General features: G+C 43.3%; 2 protein-coding genes across 4 annotated transcripts; one reads left to right on the top strand and one right to left on the bottom strand.

Annotated features, from left to right (window-relative positions):
* Positions 1 to 15: 15 nt before the first annotated feature.
* Positions 16 to 13,388, top strand: PRPF4 (pre-mRNA splicing tri-snRNP complex factor PRPF4). Of its 3 annotated transcripts, none has more exons than XM_054584504.1 (14): positions 16 to 137; positions 878 to 1,058; positions 3,205 to 3,391; positions 4,681 to 4,768; positions 5,189 to 5,268; positions 5,446 to 5,539; positions 6,049 to 6,143; positions 7,552 to 7,610; positions 8,278 to 8,401; positions 9,803 to 9,892; positions 11,374 to 11,496; positions 11,608 to 11,715; positions 11,805 to 11,923; positions 12,451 to 13,388. In XM_054584504.1, the coding sequence occupies exons 1-14, from the start codon at positions 111 to 113 to the stop codon at positions 12,642 to 12,644; spliced, it is 1,569 nt and encodes a 522-aa protein (XP_054440479.1). In that variant the 5' UTR covers positions 16 to 110; the 3' UTR covers positions 12,645 to 13,388. The 3 variants fall into 3 exon arrangements, with proteins under 3 accessions (XP_054440479.1, XP_054440480.1, XP_054440481.1); XM_054584505.1 differs by having other exon boundaries at positions 17 to 137; positions 881 to 1,058; XM_054584506.1 differs by lacking the exons at positions 16 to 137; positions 878 to 1,058; positions 3,205 to 3,391; ... (1 more) ...; positions 5,189 to 5,268; positions 5,446 to 5,539 and having other exon boundaries at positions 6,084 to 6,143; positions 7,513 to 7,610.
* Positions 13,389 to 16,816: 3,428 nt separating this feature from the next.
* RNF183 (ring finger protein 183) lies at positions 16,817 to 17,389 on the bottom strand. Its single transcript, XM_054584925.1, has one exon. The coding sequence runs from the start codon at positions 17,387 to 17,389 to the stop codon at positions 16,817 to 16,819; it is 573 nt and encodes a 190-aa protein (XP_054440900.1).
* Positions 17,390 to 22,021: the final 4,632 nt, after the last annotated feature.

The following is a 22,021-nucleotide window of genomic DNA, read 5'->3' as shown; positions in this document are numbered from 1 at the left end:
CGGCCCACTTCCGGTTGGTGACGCAGTTCCGTTTTGCTGGGTGCGCGCGCTGGATTGTCTGAAACGTAGAGCTCGGCTGTCCCTGGGCTTTCGCGGCTCCCGAGCCCCGGATGGCTTCCTCACGAGCTTCTTCCACGGTACTGATCTCAGCTCACCCGAGCAGGGAATGCGGAAGGTTTGGGGGTCCCTGCGGAATAGGGCCATTAGGGGATGGTCCAAGGCAGTGGAGGGCTGAGGAGGAAGTCTGCGGGACTCGGTCTTGTCTCAGGGGAGCTTCATTTTTCTGATTACTAAGTGCTTTCATGGGCTTAAGTTCATTTGCACCTTTCGTGCAGCCGCGAACGGTAAATACCTCTTCCGACTGACCCATAAACGGAGCTCTGAAAGGGAGTAGTGTTATGGCCAAGATTTATGTTTATGTCAGCCCTCTTTATTGTTATAAGGCCTCCTAAGTTCATATGTACTGCCTGTCGTTTGAAAACGTTTGCAATGTATAAACCAGTACCTCTGTGACTCGTTCCCCGTTAACATCGAGTTGATTATTTCAATTATCCTTTATATTTTCCCTGTGATGAGCAATAACCCTGAAAGTTTCATAAAACCCAAGGAGAGATTGCACTCCAACTGAATGAATGAAACATGTTCCCAAGCAAACCCTTGACAGAAAAGTCACCAAGAGAAACTAAGTAATTTTATCAACCTCTTCCTTTCTGAAATACTGAACAGGTTCTCCTCACCACCAATCAGGGAAGACATCCTAACTGGTGTCCTCCTTGTTCTTTCCTTTGGGGAGGAAATACAGATGAAGCTCAAGATGAACTTTATCCTAGTAAATTGCTAAGATTAAGCCTTAGGTTCATCCAGGTCTTTGATTTAGCAGGCAACCAAAACTAAGGCACCCGATGACATGGTCGCTGCTGTTGTAAAGAAACCACATATCTATTATGGAAGTTTGGAAGAGAAGGAGAGGGAGCGTCTGGCCAAAGGAGAGTCTGGGATTTTGGGAAAAGAAGGACTTAAAGCAGGAATTGAAGCAGGAAATATTAACATAACCTCTGGTAAGATGCAAGTTGTGAGTCCATCTTTATCTTTGGTGCTCAAATTTTCTACAATGAATGCCTTCCTAAACTTAGATATCACTAGTTTTATAGTGCCGAGAAATTTCTCTTTTTAAACTTACATCTGTATATGGTCATACTGTGCCTACCCTGCTTAGCAACAGACAGACAGCCTTTTGCTTTAAACCTGTTTAACAATTTTTCTCTCATGAATTGTTATGGTTTTACCGGGACTTAATTCAGTTATGTACAGCTGACCCTTGAACAACATGGGTTTTAACTGCATGGGTCCACTTATATGCAGACTTTTTTCAATAAATATTGTAATTGTATTTTCCTTATGATTTTTTTAATAACATTTTTCTTCTCTCCCTGTATTGTAAGGATACAGTATTTACTATATATAACATACAAAGTATGTGTTAATTGACTGTTTATGTTTTGGGTAAGGCTTCCAGTCAACAGTAGGATGTTAGTAGTTAAGTTTTGGAGGGAGTCAAAAGTTTCAGGTGGATTTTTCACTCCTCAGGGAGCTGGCATCCCATTCCCCCTCACTCATGGGACAACTTGTATTTAGATGCAAATTGATTCCATTTATCTTCTAGAGACCTCGCACAGTTCTGGCATTGGTCTGGAACTGCTGTGGTTCATAATAATCTGTTTCTAGTTTTCTAATTATTTTTCTCCCAAAATGAAATGCGTTCTTTAAAATTATAAAAATATTAGTATTTTTATTTTGAAAGAAATCAATGTACAAATGTGTGAATTAGAAAACCTTTAATCTTTATTAATTGGGTTATATCTTTGAGTGAATTTAATAAACCTATAAGTGTATAATTTTTTTCCATAAATAAAGCCATGTATACATGTTTTTATAACCTGTATTTTTCACTCTATATTCTGTTGAGGATATCTTTCCATGTCAGCAACTAGTGGTCCACTATATTTTTAAAATAAAATTATACATTTGTAATAAGAAATTCAAACAGTATGTAAGAGTATAAAATGAAAAGACTTCTTGCCCTGGTGCGGTAGTTCAGTTGGTTAGAACGTTGTTCCGATATGCCAAGGTTGCAGGTTCGATCCTTGGTCAGGGCATGTACAAGAATCAACCAAGTGCATAAATAAGTGGAACAACAAATCAATGTTCTCTTTTTCTTTCCCTCTTTTTCTCCTCCTCCTTTTCTCCCGCCCCCCTTTCTCTTCATCAAATCAATAAATAAAAAAATGTTTTTAAATGAAAAGACGTCTCTGCAGAAAGGACTTCAGTCAAGTTTCTCATTGATCCTCCCATGCGTTTTTTTTCTTACACACATGCACTTCAGCGATTTCCTTAACCTATTATGCTGCTTTAAACGTAACTGCAGCACCACTGTACTTAGCATTTTCATCCAACTGCTTGTATTTGGTGTGGGTTTTTTAACTAGCTGTTAGATTTCTTGAAAAGCCTTATAATCAAGGAATATCATTTTCATGGTAATTATTTCCAATATACTAGTTTTATTTGTAAGTGTCCCGATACTGGGACTATTTTAGAGAATAGCTTTGGCAATTGTTAAAATAACCTTTCTATTATATCTGCTGGATAGAAGCCCTGGTTAACTCATTTACTAAACATGCTTCATACGCTTTACTTTCTAATCTCACCTAAGCTACGTGTTTGTATAAGGGTAAGGTTGCCAAATGAAACAAGATGGCTGGAATCATTTTGCTGCCTTCTAAAGCTGTGTCCTCGCCCTGACTGGTGTGGCCCAGTGGGTTGGTAGTCATCTCACAAACCAAAAGGTCACCAGCCCCAGTTCAATTCCAGGTCAAGGCACATGCCTGGGTTGTGAGCCAAGTTCCCGGTTGGGGGCATGTGAGAGGCAACCCATCACTTTTTCTCACATTGATGTTTCTCTGCCTTTCTTTCTCCCCTCCTTCCCTTCTCTCTAAAATAAATAAATAAATCTGTGTCATTTAGTTTTCTGTGTTTAGCATAAGTTAATAAACTGAGAAACAGTAAACTATATAAAGTGTGTAAGAGATTAGACCGTTAATTTCTGCAAAGGGCATACACATACTCCAATTATAAGAATTCGTTTCTTGTTCCTTCATTGATTTCTGTATCTGATGATTATGCTGATGTTTTCTGTTCTTTTTATAGGGGAAGTGTTTGAAATTGAAGAGCACATCAGTGAGCGACAGGCTGAAGTACTCGCCGAGTTTGAGAGAAGGAAGCGAGCCCGTCAAATCAACGTTTCCACAGACGACTCGGAGGTCAAGGCTTGCCTAAGAGCCTTGGGGGAGCCCATCACACTTTTTGGAGAAGGTCCTGCTGAAAGAAGAGAACGGTACCCTTTCTAAATATCTATTCTTTTCTTTTTTAATCACGGGGCTCTAGTTCCAAGTTTCAGTTGGTATTTATTGCAAAAACTTTATTAGAATGTCTCAGATATTGTTAACAGAATATCTTAAGTTGGTTTATATAGTTTAATCTATAATCTGAGTCTTAGGTCAATTTTTACTCCTGCTACTAACTTTTCTTTATGAACTGTGAACAGGGTGTTAACATGCTCCCCCTTTTCCTCTCCTCTTTCCTCCTCTCCCCAGGAATTTCGAGTTGGGTAAAACATTTGTAGTTGAACTTGGAAAATTTAAACAACAAAGGCTTTCCTTATCAACGACATAAAACAATACTAAGTGTTTTTGGATATTATTGAAAAGGAACACTATCCTCAGTTAATGCTCCTGTTGTGATTTTGAAGTTGCTAAGTCTCTTGGTGACAAGCTAGTCGTATGCAGTTATGAGGGCCTCATCTTTCTGTTCACTGTCCTATCTCTCCTCATCATCATCTTTTTTCTTAGTTTGCATTGTTTGTGTGTTTAATCACTTTAAAACCTCTAACATCTCATTCATTAAACATAACCAAAAGTGCTGGGCCTGTTTGAATTACAAAGGAAGAAAATCATTTTTCTTGTACTCCGTGCTTTAGCCATACTGAACTGTTGGTGATTCCAGGCTCAGCGTGCTTTTCTTACCTCCAGACCTTTACATTGTTGAACCTCTGCCTCCACAATCCTCTCCCACCCTTGGTCTATTGACCTGACTGAATGAGGACTCAGGTCAGGTCACGCCTTCCCTGATCCTCCAAACCCAGGTTAGGTGTTCCATTTATGTTCCCCTTTAGTATCCTATACTTACCCTGTGTTATTACTTAATATACATAATGCGCTACATGGTTCCCTGTTACTTTCTGCCCCCTCCCCAGCCCACCCCCAGGACTATGCTACTTGAAATCAAAAACCGTTTGTTAGTTATTGTTGTATACTTTGCACCTGAGTCAGTGTCCAGCATATGTGGCACTGAGCGAGGGTTGGCTGTTTTCACAAACCAAGTGATAACTGTGTTGGGGCAAGTTAACTCCAAATTGAGTGGCGTAATTACTTGTAGTTCAACTTACGGTACCTTAAAGAAGATTGAATGAATGAAATCACACTGGAAGTTTAGGCATGACATCTCGAATCTCAAAGAAGGTTGCGTGGCATTTAAATGGTGAGAGAGTAGGAGAAGCTTGCTCCCTTCTTAGATGTACTTTTCAAAATCTCTCAGCTCTGTTTAAATTTGTCTTTTTTGTTATAGGTTAAGAAATATCCTCTCAGTGGTCGGCACTGATGCCTTAAAAAAGACCAAGAAAGATGATGAGAAATCTAAGAAGTCCAAAGAAGAGGTAAAGTATGTTTACCTTCATAGTGTAGACATGAAGGAGATGAAGGAATCGTTTTCTCATCTTACGTTTGTCTCCAGTGGTTTGCTATGCTAGGATTGGGGGTAGGGAGTTGACAGCGCTACGGTTCAAGAATAGTCGTTGGCAGTAGTTTTGTGGTTCCTTTGTAGGTACAAATGGAGGTTCGTAAGTTTCAGGAAAGAGCTGGTAACATTCCTAGTGTAACGTCTAACGAGGAACCAGAATCCATCTAATAAGACCTCACAGAAAGAAGCACAGTGGAAAGCGCATATGCCTTATTTCATCCTGTTACTGAACTAGTTCACCTTTTTCCTGAGCAGTTAAAACAGAGAATTGACAGCTCTGAGTTTGGGGGCAGGAATGCTTCAGACCTAATATTTTTACTTTTAATTTAACTTTTAGTATCACCAAACCTGGTACCATGAAGGACCAAACAGCCTGAAGGTTGCTAGACTGTGGATTGCTAATTATTCACTGCCCAGGTAAGGCGAGCCTCTAGAAGGAGAGAGAAGCACATTTTTTTCTTGTTTCCTCCCTGGGACTGAGGATCTGCTTTATAATGACTGGTCATTAAATGAAATTGAGTGGCAGGATACTTGTGTAGACCCCTTGTCTAAGACCCATTTGCTTATGATTGTATTGTTGCTTGTGTGTCGTAGGGCAATGAAACGCTTGGAAGAGGCCCGTCTGCATAAAGAGATTCCTGAGACAACTAGGACCTCCCAGATGCAAGAGCTGCACAAATCTCTCCGGGTAAGATGCCCTCAGTAATTGCCCAATATCTTAAAGGTTCTTAAATATTTACTAGATTTTCTGTTTTGGGCCACCTCTAGGAGGCTAAAGGCAGCTATGAGTATTTCTGTCTGCTTACACTGTTGCTGTCTGGGAGGAGCCATCCGTTTAGGTGGCAGGGACCTGCTGTTGTTTGTACTCAGCAGGGACCTGTGGTTCTGCTCCTTAATTCCTCCTTCTAGTATATCAAAGTGGTCCTGAAGATATTTCCCCAGTTTTCTTCTTTATATTTAGCTGACACAGAAGCTAGTGATGCTAAGACTGTAGAAGACAGTGTACTGGGGTCTCAGATAAGCCTTGACTCCATTTACTCATAAATATAAATGTCCCCTAACCAAAAAAAAAAAAAAAAAAAAAGTTTAAAGGAATCTTGAGTTATAGTAAACCTCAAGTTGCTTTTTTATAGTGGAAAAGCCAACTCTTGGATTAGCCTCTCAATGATTACTGTTTTTGTTTTTGTTTTTTTTAAGTCTTTGAATAATTTCTGCAGTCAGATTGGGGATGATCGGCCTATCTCCTACTGTCACTTTAGTCCCAATTCCAAAATGCTGGCCACAGCTTGTTGGTAAGTTCCATTTTACAGTGACTTTTTAAATCCTAAATAGAGAACAGGTTTGGAGGTGGGGGGATTGGCCTATCTTGGATGTCTATTTCTATATCCTCTTCATCTGCGTCTCATGATCACACAGAACTAGAGATTCTACTGCCCTACCCGTTTATTATACAATAATAAAGCCTTTGTGAACAGTTCTGAGTGTTCACAAGGGACCCCAGAGATCATGATGTGGAACAATCTGTCATGTTCTTGACACTAGTATTTTGGAGCATGTCATAGAGTGAGCTAATAGACTACTGTCCACCCCAGTATAGCTCTTCTTTTTCAGTTATGTGACCTAGGCAAGATACTTAATCTCTATAAACTTGTCTTTTTATCTTGAAGTAGGATGAGATGATGTTCATAAAACGTTTTGCCTTGATAGTGCCTAGTATGTGGTAAGGGCTCAGTAAACGTGGATCATTATTTTTTTATCTTCATTTTTCACTTACCACGATATTAGCAGAAAACTCTTAGGGTGCGTTAATGATTGTTTTGTTCTATTTAGTTATTTTTGTGGGACATGGGCCACAAGATAGAGGGGAAACTTCCTCATATTGTATGCACAGGAACTAGAACTACTTGACTAGACAGGAGAAGGCCAAGGACCTGCACAAATATCTCCACCTCTCTGAGCCTCAGTTGCCTTCATTTTAAAAGAAGTTATCATTCCTATTTTACATACCTCACAGGTCCATTAATAAGGATCATTTGACATGGTAGATACAAAAGTTTTTCTGAAATACGAAATCTTTTTCAAATTTTTAAAATAAAGAAGTCTAAAAAATGTTAAGTACTTTGTACACAGCAAAATGTGTTCACATTTAAGGAAATAATGTTATTATTAAATAGTTTATTTTTTAATGTGTGTGTGTTTTTTTTTTAGATTTATTTACTTTTAGAGAGAGGGGAAGTGAGGGAGAAAGAGGGAGAGATACATCAATGGGTTGCCTTTTACACGCCCCTAACTGGGGACCCAGCCCGCAACCCAGGCATGCATCTTGACTGGGGCTTGAACCAGTGACCTTTTTCTTTTTTTTTTTTGGTTCTCAGGCTGGCGCTTAATACACTGAGCCACACCAGCCAGGCATGGATAGTTTAATTTGTCCTACCTTCCCTCACAAATTGATCCAAAAGTTAATGAGAATAGCAAATTGTGTGTCGTATTTATAGTCCAGGAGAGGCCTCTGGTTGCATGAGACCTGGATGTAACTTTGTCCTATAACACTTCAAATGATAGGCCTTTTCTTTTTCTTTTTCTGTCTGCCATTGTAAAGTTTATTGAGGGGGAGAAGAGATTGTCCTCTAGTAATGTTACCAAGGTGCCTTTTCTCCCCAGACCAACCCTGGCTGAGATGCTTTCCTTTGTATTTGATAGGAGTGGGCTTTGCAAGCTCTGGTCTGTTCCTGATTGCAACCTCCTTCATACTCTCCGAGGTAAGTTAGAATCTTGTTTAAATCTGTGTCTTTGTCACAGTGTGAACTCTGTTGAGCAGTTAAACTCTAAAACTCTGCCTGATACTCAGACCCAGTATATGCAAGATTAGTTCTTGATTTGTTTTGACTGGGTTTGGTTTCTTCTGACCTCAAGGCTGGAAGATAATGACTTCATGCACATATCAATTTTCTCTCGAGTCCAGCCCCGCTCTGGCATTTTGCAACCCCTAAATGTGTGTTTTGCCTTTTTTTTTGTTTTTTAAGAAAAAAGATTGATTTATTTTTAGAGAGAAGGGAAGGGAGGGAGAAAGAGAGGGAAACACCAATGTGTGAGAGAAACAGAGATTGGTTTGCACATCACATGTCCTCAACTAGGGGCCTGGCCCACAACCTGACTGGGAATTGAACCAGTGACCTTTCAGTTTGCAGGACAATACCCAACCCACTGAGCCACACCAATCAGGGCTGTTTTGCTTTTTGGTAATGCGATTTAAATAGTAGTTTAAATTAAAATAGTTTATTTTTTTTAAATAGTTGAATACATACTTTAATACACTATATCATGTGTTCCCTAATGTATACCTGTATTATTCATCATAGACTGTATTTGCATGTAAGTTATAAGGGGGCGGGAACCCTTTAACTTTCACGCCTTACACTCCTTCAGGCCATAACACAAACGTAGGAGCAATTGTATTCCACCCGAAATCCACTGTCTGCTTGGACCAAAAAGATGTCAATCTGGCCTCTTGTGCTGCTGATGGTTCTGTGAAACTTTGGAGCCTTGACAGGCGAGTATTACTGTTCTCCCCCCTCCTGCAATCACGAAAGTAAATAGTGGATTGGCTGGCCCTTGGGATCTACAAATGTGGCATTTAACCCCCGAAATATTCTTAAGAGTCAAGGAAACTTGTTATTAAAATAGAATAGAGGATTTTTTCTTAATAACACCTTTTCTCACCGGAGGAGTTGTGTCAGATTTTTTCTTATTTGTCAACTTTAGACCTTGATGTTTTGCCTCTGTGGCCACTTTTTTCTGGCTCCAGTTATTCTGGAAAGATCCATTTTACCTTCTGTGCAATAGATTGACGTTGAAGAAATGCACTATTTGGTAGACAGACTACACAGAATATCCTGGCAGCCGGTTAGTTCTTAGCAAACAGCCGACGGGGAGGGAAGGCGGGGCTCTGCCTGGTGGTGTTGCCAGGGAAGCCGTGTCTCCTCCCAGCAGCAGTGTCCCTTACCGCCACGGTGTTTTCCAATTATGGATACGACAGTTCTTGTTAAAAATCTGTTTATGCATATTGTTTTTCTAGAAAAGTTTGGAAGCACCTTGTTGGCTAAAGGACATCTGAATTCAATTGCTTAGTTTTGTTTCTCTGGAAAAGCACCTGAGGCTTTTGTTCCAGGCTCTGTAAAGAGCTCATTAGCGCCTCTACTTTTTACCAGACAGGGTCTTACCTGTGAGCACAGCAAGTTTTAATTGGCTCTGGTGATACTTGGTGATATTTGTTCCCTCAGGGCTTTGATTAGTTGTATGTATGCACATTGACAAAGTTCCCTTTTTAATTGCCCTCTTTAGGGTTCTTGTTTATGTGCTTACAGCGGTGTTTCAGATCGTCTTTCTGTGGTTACTGAGTAGTAGCAGATCTTTCTGTGGTTACTGGCTAGTAGAATTTAATGGCCACAAAAAAAGAAATGAAGACTTTATCTCTTTAGGAGTTCCACTTGCCATGTGGATCTTTGAACAAACTAAAGTTTGAGGAGATTTATCTGTAATCCACTTGCACCAAAACTGCTTGATTTTTGTAACCTCACATCTCTATTAAAGTATGTTTTCTTTCTAGAATTTCAACACTACTTTGGGTCAGAGAAACAATATTGCTACGTAGTGTAGCCATGAGAGTTTATTAACATAGTGAATTGAGGTAGAAAGGGTGTTTCTTGAAGTGCTATGGACAGTTTTGCCCTGTGGGTACATGAAGTCGTCCCACATCTTTTAAATCCTTGGAAAGCGACTTTAATTATTGTTAGCCCTAAATTGGTTTTAACAAGTTACAAGTTTATTTATAACTTGGCCTCTCAAATTATGCAGAATCGGTGCATCTGTGTACAGCAGTTAATAAAGTCAATGAATATTTATTTACATGAGTATAAAACAGTTGACCCACATATATTTGATTCCTTTTCAGTGATGAACCAGTGGCAGATATTGAAGGCCATACAGTACGTGTGGCCCGTGTAATGTGGCATCCATCAGGACGTTTCTTGGGTACCACCTGGTAAGCCTTTCTGTTGTTCTGTCTCCTTGACCCTTTACAGTAAACTGCCAAGTAAATTTTTAGAACAGAAGTCTTCAAGAGGGATTTTCCTGAACAGCAATGAATCAGAATCAGAATAGGATACCGAATTTTGTTGTGTATAGTGCGCTCCCATGTATAATGCACACCCACATTTTGGGCCCAAACTTTCAGGGAAAAAATCTTTCATTTTAATTTTTTAATTCAATTACGTATTTATTTATATTTAGAAACAAAACCAATTGTTGTATTCTAGAGTATTATTTTGCATATGGATATTGTTATTGCTTTATAAAGTAACATTTTTAATGCATAGGCATTAATAAAAGAATTAAAATATTTACATAGATATGGAATTAGGACTGCCCATGTATAATGCGCATCTTTATTTTTCCCTCAAGAATTAGGACAAAAAATTGTGCGTTATACACGGCAAAATACTGTATATTAGGTAGGGCTAAGTGTATTTGCTCTTACATTGCTGTTAATGTGAAATTTAAAGTCACTATTTGTCAAAAAAACTAGATTTTTCACTCTATATTCTCTTAACTAATACTAGAAGTGTGTGTGTGTTTTTACTTTTTTTTTCCTACACATTGTATTATAATCTCTCTGCTTACAAATTGGTCTCCCTTTCTGGTCCTCTAAGTTTAATGAGGCCAGAATCTGTTAAAGAACTTTTAAATTGAGAGGTCATTTACATGCAGTGGGTATGGATTTATTTTAAGTGCACAATTTAATGAGTCTTGACGAACGCATATGCTCATGTGACTCACATCCCTGTCAGAGATCACCCCACAAAGTTTCCTCATGCCCCTTCCCAGTAACTCCCCCTTCCAAAATATTTGTCGTATGCCTTTTGACCCTTTGTATATTCCCTTGTGTAGTCTCCAGGTGCTTTACTCATTTTTTTTTAATGTTTGTCTTCCCCCGCCCCCCATCTTCCATGCACATAGACAATTCTATCACCATTTATCAGAGAGACTTTCCTTAACTTGTTGACATTGCTTGGCACCCTCATTGAAAATCATTTGACCATATATGTGTGGGTGTATTTCTGTTCCTTCTGTTCTATTCCTGATTCGTCTATGGTTGATTTTTGTATCCCCAGCATCCAATTTAGGGCCCAGTAAGTATATCAGTGCTCAATGAATGAAAGACCGTAACGGTGAAATTGGGGAGTAAAGAAGGCAACAGAATCTTTGCTGAGCCATTCTTAGGGGATTCCGTTCTTAAAATAGCCACTGAAGTAGGTTTATAGGAAGTCATGGTTTCCCATTTAGCACCCAAAACAGATATGCTTAACTATTGAGACATTGTTTATGCCAGAAAAGAATTTCTTGTTAATATGCTTATATGAATAGTTTCAGAAGCACAACTGAAGCTGCAAGTACTAATAATACCTTGCACATTGTAGAAACTGAATAAATACCTGCTGGTTAATTTTTAGTTTGGTTTTTTAGCTATGACCGCTCATGGCGTTTATGGGATTTGGAAGCTCAAGAGGAGATCCTGCATCAGGAAGGCCACAGCATGGGTGTGTATGACATTGCCTTCCATCAAGACGGCTCTTTGGCTGGCACTGGGTAAGGCTTCTTCCACATGGCCAGGGGCATCTCAGTAGTCTTACCTCTTCTGTATGCCTGCTTGCACAGAGTACTGGATTCAGAATGTTCATTTGTAAATTATGTTGTCAGGGGACTGGATGCATTTGGTCGCGTTTGGGACCTGCGCACAGGACGTTGTATCATGTTCCTAGAAGGGCACCTGAAGGAAATCTATGGAATAAGTTTCTCCCCCAATGGGTAAAATAAGATCATTGAATGAGGGGAGGAGAGGGTTTTTGGTCAGGAAGTACTCTGTTTCTAACTTCGATACTACCTCTGACCCACAGCTACCACATTGCGACTGGCAGTGGTGACAACACCTGTAAAGTGTGGGACCTTCGACAGCGGCGTTGCATCTATACCATCCCTGCCCATCATAACTTAGTGACTGGTGTCAAGTTTGAACGTAAGCTTTCCTCCTGTTTTGGGCCTAATCATGAAAAAGACAGCTTGCACTTTCTTGGAGTGCAGGTGGGCTTTAGCTTCACTTGGAGGTGGAGCAGGAGAGAATTTTGACTCTGTTAAAGAAGCAAATTATAGTTTCCTTCCCTCTACCCTACTGTCAGACAGAACTATGGCCGAGCATGCTGCTTGTTGCTAGGAAGTAAAAAAGATTTCACGAATGCTTTGCTGCATCTTTTTCTCCACGGAAATCCTGAGCACTGAATCCTTAATATTCTTCTGAACAGGTTGTCAAAAGAGCCAAGAAAACTTACTATGTTATTTGTTTCCCTGAGTCTGATTGTAGTTGTCCCTTTTCCCTGGAGGCCTAGCAGGAACATAGATGAGAATATTGGGTTTTTCTGAATGTAGAAATGCCTTCTTTTTTGAAATGCTATGTTGTAGAAGATTTTTGTGCTTTTATTTTCTTGTGCTCTTTTGAATTCTTGACTTCCTCAAGCAACTCCTGTTTTGTTTTGTTTTCTCTTGTAGCTATCCATGGGAATTTCTTGCTCACTGGTGCCTATGATAACACAGCCAAGATCTGGACCCACCCAGGCTGGTCCCCACTGAAGACTCTGGCTGGCCATGAAGGCAAAGTGATGGGCCTAGACATTTCTTCTGATGGGCAGCTTATAGCCACTTGCTCATATGACAGGACCTTCAAGCTCTGGATGGCTGAATAGGCAGGAGCGTAGAAAAAGGACTCAAATCTCAGGCTCTCCCTTAGGAGCCACTTTTAAAAGAAAGAATTGATGTGTTTTGTTTTATCATGTTTGTTGTCAATGGCCATGTATTGACCCTCAGTAGATTGGATTCCCGTGCCATCCCCGACGGCAGGCAGGCAGCCAGTTCCTGGATGTTGGTGAACCCCTTTCATGGTTGAATTTTAATTTCATCTTCACACCCTGCCAATAACTATGTAGACAGTCGTTTTTATTAATCTTTTGTTTGAATGCCCAGTTGCCCTCCTCACATGACTCAGGATTGTGGCTGGCTCCATTTTTATTTCTTGAAACCTGGCTCTCCATTATGCGGTACATGCTTCGGACTACAGGTGACCCAGAGAGCTAGGTGGCTGGACTGAAGTGGGGAAGCGCCCGGGTAAAGCGGCACATCTCACCACGCACTGGTTAAAGCCTGACAGAGCGAGAGCCTTCCCTCTACCTTGAGAGTGGGAAGTGCAGAGGTAGACCCACAGCTATGCTCAGGGCTATGCAGTAAAGAAGATTTTAACTCTCCCAGTTGGCTTCACTTGGAATGCTACATGCATCTGGGAGCATCAGGAAGCGCAGAACTGAACATTTGCCTTGTCGGAAAATGTCTTTTTTTTTTTTTTTAAGTTTGATATCCTTTGTATTACCCCAAAACTAGGCCATTGTGTCAAGATTCAATGAAATTTTTAGAAAGCTAACATGATGTCTTTCTTGTGTAACCTCCTTTCTATTTGTTATTTAAAGGATATACCCTTCATGTCAAGGAAACTGGGGGGAAAAAAAAACGCTAAAAGTTATTCCTAAACATAAACTTGGCCCTTTTTTCTTCAATTTTTTTTATTATATACTTGCTACAGAGTAAAATCCTATTATAAAAACTGTCCTTCAAAGAATTATTTTCCATAGTCAAGTCTTTTCTGAATCTCAGCCTTTGGTTCATTGAGGTCCCTGTTTTTTTGGTTTGGGATATAACACAGGATCTCAAATATGATTACTCCAATTTCTGTCTCCTTAATAAGCACTCTGTTAATAATTAAAAAATAGAGGGCTACTGCATTGTGGGTCAGACGACCAGTGAGCTATATCTGGACTCGATAATTCTTATGCGTTGGCCATCCAGCAGTTACCTTCACCTTTTTCTGCCCCAAAGATAAAACCACTGACCTCTGAAAGTACATGGTGAATTCATACAGCAACAGAATTTGGAAGAAGGCAGGATTGTATACAGAGAATTCAAGGAGGGCTTATGTGATGGCTTCCTGAAGTGTTAAACATACTTTTTACTTGCTATTCCAGAGGGGCTGATAGTGGCTTATCTAAATTCTTCAAGCTGTGATTGTGACACGTAGCTGAATATTTTGTTTAATCTGATTTCAGTTACAACTAAAGTGTTGCATAGTCTCTGTATCTGTTAAGCTTCTAAATTCTCTGCTCTCCTTTGGACACTTCACAGTTGTTTAAGTATTCATGGACACTACTCCATAGTTGGCCATGAAAAGAAATTATTTTCATTACTACTTTTTTAGTATGTGTAAACTAATAATGAACATTAGCATTTTAGTGTGCAGATTGGATATAGTATATATAGTGTGTTAAGGTTTCTAGTTTTTCAAGTTTAAATTTTACTATTCCATTAACCTTGCCTTGGAGGGAGGTGGGTCTAAGAGTTAGAGGTAGCAACTGGGTGAAAACATTTGATCTCAGTCTTTGGCAAAACAAGTGGAATATATATTCCTTCCCTGGAAATACCATTGTAACAAAACAGTTAGCTGAGGAGCGTAAAACAAGTGTGGCATTTTATGCTAATAATGAAACAAGTATAGCCACCACTTAACAGGATACTTACTCTCCAGCTAGACATTGTGCCAGGCACATTTAGACGTCTCATTTAATCCTCTGAATCTTAGGAATTCTTTTTACAGACAAAATTGGAGCTCAAAGAAGTTAAGTGACTTGTTCCCAGATACCCAGTTAGTTGGTGGATCCTGGTCTGTCTGATGAAGAGATTTCATAGGGTTTTATTGGCTATGTCAGCAACACTGGCCAGACAAAATGATCAGTCCAGCCAGCGCGGCGGGTATTTTCAACCGCTCCCCCTTTTATACTACGCTTTTGACAAGTCCCTGCATCCCTTCCTCTGACTTCATGGCAAAGGGAGTCAACCCTTTCACCACTTCCACCTCATGAACCTCTGAGGAGCCTGTAGTGTTTTCAACAGAAAATGGTATTTTGAGATGATGTGGAACTGCCTGTAGCAGCATGGTAGCATGGCTCACCGCTGGAATACTAAAAGCCAGAAGCACAACCTGTCCACTTTACTGGTTTACCAAAGACATGCCCAAGACATTTCCAGATGCCCTGTAGGAGGATGGCACTGCCCCAAGGTTAGACCTACTGAATGTGAGAACAGGAAATGCTGTAATGTTTCCTTATCCAAATATATTGAAACCAGTGTCTTTCCTTATTTGGATGGGTATAAGCCACTTCAGGAGTATAAGTCCTATTTTGACTGCAGGTCTTCTACAACTTACTGGCTGGCTGACATTGGACAAGGTAGCTAAACTTGTGGAGACTCAGTTTCACCTATGAATGCAGATGAAGTTTACTTAACTCAGTGCAGAGGCAAGCGTTCTTCCTGAGCTCCCCCCGGCTCCTCCCCCTGCTCCTCGTGGCTCTGAGCACATGGCGAGCTCATTGCCTGCCTTACCCGCCACAAGGTTGAGGAGCAGGGATGTGTAAAGAGACGAAGTCAGTGGGGAGAGCATGCGTCTCAGCTTTGGTGTACCTTTGATGGCGCAAGAGGTAGTCACTTTTCACATCTTCAGACCGTTTGGTTTTTCTAAATGTGAAATGTATGTCTTGGCTCTTTTGGATTATCTTGTACATTAAGACCCCTAAGAATTTATAGAAGTTAATTCCATTAAACACAAAATATGTAGAGCAGATAAACCAACTCAATTTCAGACCTCTGAAAGCTTATCTTAACAAATCCAGAAAATTCAAAATATTAACATAACTGTAATGGTGTTTTAACCATAACCACTTCGATTGTTTTGTTAGAGTCCTGGGCCATCAGGTAATATTAAAACTGGGGAAGCAGACATCAGGGTTTTAGACACTGCAGAAATGGCAGCTTGTGGTCAAGCAGCAGCCCAAGCGTCCAAATCCTACCTAGTTTTCTTGGGTTCCTAGATTCTGTCACATAAAATGAAAACCAGGGCCCCTTGCCAGCCCTGCCTGGGAGGGGAACTAAGGTTTTCCATCTGTCCAGGGCGTCTGCCTTACCTCCTAGGTGGGAATGTCGGTGTTTGGTGGAGGGGGACCAGCTCCACCCTGCACCCCATGTTCTCATCAGGGTCTCTGCATCTATCAGGAGGAATAAAAACCTTTTCCTCCAAATCCCAGATTTCTTTTGATCCACTGACCCTGCCTGCTTTCACCTTTAAACTTTCAGACTCTTAACACCATAAGCCTCATACCCATGAGGTTGTACCAGAAGCAGCTGAGTGAGCACACCCTCCCTGCCAGGGGGGGCTCTCTGCACCACCCCTCCCCCGTAGTCCCACCCTTCTCTTCTCCTAGTTCTGACACAGTGCCTGCCAAGTAAGTGGTGGTTGAGTAAGTGAATAAATGAGTGAGAACAAACCGTTTTTACTGGGGCTGGTGGCAAGATAAAGAGAAAACCAAGAAGGAGACACCTTTGCTTACAGAACTAAAGCTCACTTTCCCAATTTCTTAGCAACACAGTAAAAACAACTCGATTAAAAAAAAGTGAACGAGTTCAAAGCAGCTCCAGGGAGAAATGCCGCTTCCTACTTGGACTCATCAGGTTTCTAGGGACAGCAGTTGTCCTGCCCTTTGGCACAACGTGCTACAGCTCTGTAGTCACATGTCTTCTTCTCTGCCCTTCCATTGACCTCCACGGTTCACACCCAGAGGTCTCCTCACATCTCTTCCCAGCCCTTAAGCTTTCAGAGCTTCTCATATAGTAGGACTCTGTTCCTCAAAGCAAACGCATAGTCTAACTGGTCCGTGGATTGTGAAAATACACAATACTACAAAGGAAGACAACCACACGTGAGGCGCTGCAGGCCCCATAACCAGCAGCAGCTGAGATGGGCTTGGTTCTTAGGGACAAATGCTCACCCCATACTCCACAGGAACTGCTTGGTCCAAAAGATGGAGAAGATGAGCAACAGAGTGACGCTGAGGATGACAGCCATCAGGTAGGCAAAGATCCGGAACTGAGGGTTGCGGAAATACTCCCTCAGAGAGTAGTGGCTGGAGAGGGGAACAGGCAGAGGCGTGGTGGGAGGGGTTGTGGCCTGGGGGGCCTCGGTCTGGCTCCCAGGCTCGGGGCCCAGGTCCAGTGTGTAGACCCGGGGCTGGCGCAGGAAGTAGCGGCACTTGGGCTGGTCCTTGAGACAGAGCTGATGGCCTTCCAGGATGATGTGGTAGGGCTCCAAGTGGAGCAGGGTGAGGATGGCAGTGTCTGTGGGCAAGTCAGTGACAGGCTGCCCGGAGGCCAGCACAGTGGGCTGGCGACAGAGTGGGCACAGCAACGGGCGCTGGGCAGGAGTCACCAGACTGAGGTGGGCCAGACATTCCACGCAGAAGGAATGGCAGCAGTCCAGCACTTTGGGGGTGTGGAATGTGTTGTTGAAGGGGTTCCAGCAGACGGGGCACTCGAGCTCCCGGCCCTGCTGCTCGGCCATCCTCAGACCAGATGCCAGGAGGCCTGGCAAGAGACGTCCTGGCAGGAAGAGAAAAGGAGCAAAGGGACACTCATTAAGCTCTGTCTCTGTGCTTGGTCCTACGCTAAGTGTTCCTTGGGTTATTAAAATGTATGATCAACCACATTTCACAGATGAAAACACTTAGATTCAAAAAGATGAAGTGATTTATTCCAGATCATCCAGTCCTAAGCCATAGATTTAAGGCTAGTGCTCCTTCTATTGGGGCAAAGGTGTGAGCCAGCCCATTGCGAATGAGCTGCCACTGGAGGAGACTGCATCCCAGCTTTGGAAATGGATAAAAATGCTCCTTATGCTCCAGGTGACTGCCCTTGGCTTCTCGGACCTCAGGGAGAAGGAGGGGAGCCACAGTCCGTGGTTTGTGCCAGAGGGCAGCTACCTCCTTCCCCGCGGCCTCAGATCCCTGACTAGCACAGAGATGGGCTCTACGAATTCCCTGGTCAGCCCCTCGTCTGGGAACGAATGCCAGGCCCTCTTTCCCGCCTTCCGCTGGGCTACAGGGCAGAGCCTCCAGAGCCCATCTGCCCAGTCTCTGTGCAGGCACTGTGTTGACCTGGCAAGGGAGCTCCTGGCAAGGCTTTTCCTCTTGACTGGAAGCTTGGAGGCTCCCCGCACAGGTCCCCAGTTCCCTTCCGAAGGCACCTCCCACTACTTGGCCTCCCCTGGCTCTTCCTCCCTCCCTTTGTCCTGGAAAACCTACCTGGGCTTCAGTTCGCACTAGAGGGGTCAGCAGACTACCCTGAAGGGCCTGAGGCTCCAGTCTCTTCCTCCCCTGAATCTCTGAAAAGCTTTGGGAGGGTGCCACCAACCCCGGGGCCCGTCTCCATGGCAGCGCACACGCAGCACCTGGAGCTGCCAGGTGGCCTGGGCTGCAACCTCTTGAGCACACCTGCTTGCAGCGAAGGCCAGAGAGCTGCCCAGGTGGTGGGGGGTGGGGGGTGGGGGACCAGAGTTCCCCCAGGGCTTGGCAGACAACCAACCCTGGAAGCCAAGTATGTGGGCAGTCCCTTCGAGGCCGAGGATCACTGGCTGGAAAGGTACGGTGGCAGTTTCCTTTTTCTGGAATGTGGAGAGTGTAAGTGAGCCTTCTAGGCTTCCTCTCTCCTGGGCCCTTATTCTTTTCTAAAATGGCCAAACCTCCTTCTCACACAAAGGGTCTGCCTGCCCTGCACTTCAGGTGTGGTGAAATTCACCTATTTGCCCAGTCTAAAATTATCCGACTCAGAGAGTCCTCTCCGGTCCCGTGTTGATCATTTCATGCACCCAAGAAGCTGCAACCGGAACACAGCCGGCCAGCCTGGCAGGCACTGAGTGCTGAGATCGTCCAGTCCAAGGGCTGTCCAAGGGCTGCCCAAGGGCTTGAAAGGGGGAGTCAGGAAGGAGGAGGCAGGGCTCCAGCGCTGCTTCCCCATTCCAGCCTGAAACGCTTAGCTTTTCTCATACTGGTTATTTGAGTAAGTCGAAGAACTGAGCAGCTGAGGGAGAAAAAAAAGTTTAAAATCCACTTCTCTGCCCCAGCCACACATGTTGCAAATGGAAGGTAAGAAGTGACTGTCACCCAAGGTCACTCAACTGGAACTTCCAATCCTCCCCCATGGGCCACTCATCCATTCAGTTACCTGCTGGATGTCTTTATTAACTAACCAGTGTTTGCATTTTTCAGAAGATGCCTCATGGCCATGAGTCTCTGGTAGTAGTGTAACGGGGCACCTCCAGGGCCCCCCTAAAGGGTATTTGTGACAGGGTCTGGAAAATGGGGTGTCCAAGAAATATATATTCTCCCCACCCCAAGGGCGGGCGCCATGGGGGGATGGGAGCCTTGAGCAAGGCCATTGAGAGTCATTTTGCATGTCAATAACAGGATAGCTTTATTCCACATATGCCAAAAGAGTTATTTTGCATATCACCAAAGCTAATCAGGAAGGTTTAAAAGACTTACTACAGAATGTAGTTGAGAGAGGGAAGAGGAGAGACAGGGGCCTCCGGGAGAGACAAGGGACACAGACTCTGAGGAACAGTGTGAAGGCCACGTGGGAAGAAAGAGGGGAGAGAGCACTCTTGCTCGTGGGCCATGAGAAGGTGCCACATGGTTATGGATTAAGAGCTGGAGATCGCGGTTACGCAGCGGATGGTGCTGAGACCCGCGAGAGGCCTGCCTAGCCCAGCCCCGGACTTCTGCTCTTTTTCTTCTGAAAGACGGTACCCCTGACTGGCCTGACTGGCCGAACAGGGCAAAGTGGGGGAAGGCAGGACGGTGTGTGTGCTGGTGATTGTTTTAAAGGGATTTTGAGGTTTAAGAGCAACATTTAGCCATTAATCAAAACTGTGTAACTTTTGAATAAATAGTTCCTTTCCTTTTCACCAAACTCTACCATTCAGAGCCATAATTCCAAGGGCAGCAGGCAAAAGGATCTACAACCGAGGGACCCTGGGGAAGGGGGGTGTCGTTTCAGTAATATAATAGCATCTGGGCACCCCTGCCCACGGGTCCATTTGTTCGGTAACAGTAGGCATCTGGGAACTGTACAGGGGGCTCCTGGGGGCAGTGACTCTCCCTGACAGGTCCTGAAAACCGATACGACATCATCTACCCTGACTGAGTTGATATGTGAAGCAAAACCTGCTTGTACTCTCTCTCATGGCTTCCCGGCTTTATCTAGACCTCTGCCATGGCTCCGCTCCGTACAGGGGAGACAACGCAAAGAGCGGCAGGAGGACGGAACAGCTCGGACCGAAGCCGGGGCGGCCTGCCAAGGATCCGCACGCGTGAACGCCCTCTGTGGACCGTTCATCCCTTCTACACGCAGTCACCGAGTCAGCGAGAGCTCACTAGGGGCCAGGCACTAGGCATCGGGTCAATAGTGCTGAACAAAACAGTCATGGTCTTTGACCTCATGACCTTTTGAATCTAGCAAGGGAAAGAGACATTTAATGAGTTATGGGCAATAAATACATATATAATTTTAATGAATGCTATAAAGGGCAAAAAGGCAAATCGGCTTGGGGGGAAGGGGATTGGTTACTGCTTCAGGTGAGATCACCAAAGACGGTTTCTCCAAAGAGGTGACACAAAAGCTGAGATGGAAAGATGAGAAGAGTCCACCTGTGCACAGGGGAGGAAGGACACTCCAGATCAAGGGAATAACGCGTGAGAAAAGGTCTGCCAAACTCAGGGAGTGACGTGAGGCCAGGGTGACTGAGGTGTAACGCGTGGAGCTGGGGTGAGCCAGTGGCTCAGGATGAAGTCAGAGGAGGAGGAGGAGGCAGGTCCTGAAAGCTGGTGGGGGTCGGGGGGTGACTTGATCCCGTTTCTGTTTTAAAAACCTCGTTCCTCTGCAGAGCAGGGAACACACTGAAAGGGAAAGAGTGGGAATGGAAGACCAGTTAGGGACCCCGGGAGCAGTCCAGGCTGGGATCCTGGTACTTGGTGAGGCTAGGCGATGGCAACGAAAATCCAGGGGAGGGAGCGAAAGGTAGCTTTGGAGATGGAATCCAAAGCACTGCCCAAGAAACATCGGACGGCATAGATTCTAGAACCTGTCAAGGCTCATGATCCCAGACCCACTGCTTATTAGGGCCATGATTCCAATGGAATCGATGACCTCTCTGTTCCTCATTTTCTTCTTCTGAAAAGGAAGCTAAAAGGAGGGTAAAGCTCTTAGGCAGAGGCTGGCAACGAGTAAAAACCATATATGAGGTCGTTGGTATTGTCATTGCAAATGGATTTGAGAGAGAAAGGGTCGAGGCCAACTTCGAGGCTATAAAACGTTTTTTGCACTGAGCTTTGAAGAGCCCCTAAATTTCAGAATGTGTCAGAAACAGACCTTTAGTACTTATCGAAAGCCTTAAAATGGCCCTGACTGGTGTGGCTCAGTTGGTTGGGTGTCATCCTGCAAATCAGAGATCACCAGTTCAATTCCAGGTCAGGGCACATGCCTGGGTTTTGGGCCAAGTCCAAGAAGCACCAATCGATGTTTCTCTCTCTCACTGATATTTCTCTCCCTCACTTTCTCCCTCCCTGCCCCTCTCTCTATAAAATCTTTTTTTTTTTTTTTTTAACAAAGCCTTAAAATGTACATAGCCTTGATTCAGCAATTCTCCTGCTGGGAATCTATGCCATGAAAATAATCAAGGAAGGACCTGTGTGAAGATTTGATTACAGAAATACCCATCAAAGCACTGCTCTGATTGTGAAGAACACTAGCTAATTATCTAATAGAGATAAATAAATTCTGCTCCATCCCTATAAAGAGACATTCTGTAGCTTTTAAAATGATATGATAGCCTTTGCTGGTGTGGTGCATTGAATACCAGCCTGCAAACTGAAAGGTTGCCGGTTTGATTCCTAGTCAGGGCACATGCCAGGGTTGTGGGCCAGCTCCCCAGTTGGGGGCATGTGGGAAGCAACCAATTGATGTTTCTCTCCCCTTCTTTCTCCCTTCCCTTCTCTCTAAAAGTAAATAAATAATATCTTTTTTTAAATGGTATGATAAAACATCCATTAATATGGAAATACATCGAGGTTATGTCATTAAGTGAAAAGAACCAGTGATAAAACCATGTTAGAATATAATCCAATTTTCCAATATATGT

This window comes from Pteronotus mesoamericanus, unplaced genomic scaffold (genome assembly GCF_021234165.1).
Source record: "Pteronotus mesoamericanus isolate MK-2021 breed Mesoamerican mustached bat unplaced genomic scaffold, CSHL_Meso_final contig_78, whole genome shotgun sequence".
In the NCBI taxonomy this organism is placed as follows: domain Eukaryota; kingdom Metazoa; phylum Chordata; class Mammalia; order Chiroptera; family Mormoopidae; genus Pteronotus; species Pteronotus mesoamericanus.
This window is presented reverse-complemented; position numbering and strand designations above follow the sequence as displayed.

Coding starts and splice junctions, on each gene's coding strand:
- PRPF4 (XM_054584504.1), top strand. CDS start 111: ATGGCTTCCTCACGAGCTTCTTCCACG. Junction 4,769..5,188: donor CTAAGAAGTCCAAAGAAGAG/GTAAAGTATGTT, acceptor TTTAACTTTTAG/TATCACCAAACCTGGTACCA. Junction 9,893..11,373: donor CGTTTCTTGGGTACCACCTG/GTAAGCCTTTCT, acceptor TTGGTTTTTTAG/CTATGACCGCTCATGGCGTT.
- RNF183 (XM_054584925.1), bottom strand. CDS start 17,389: ATGGCCGAGCAGCAGGGCCGGGAGCTCGAGTGCCCCGTCTGCTGGAAC.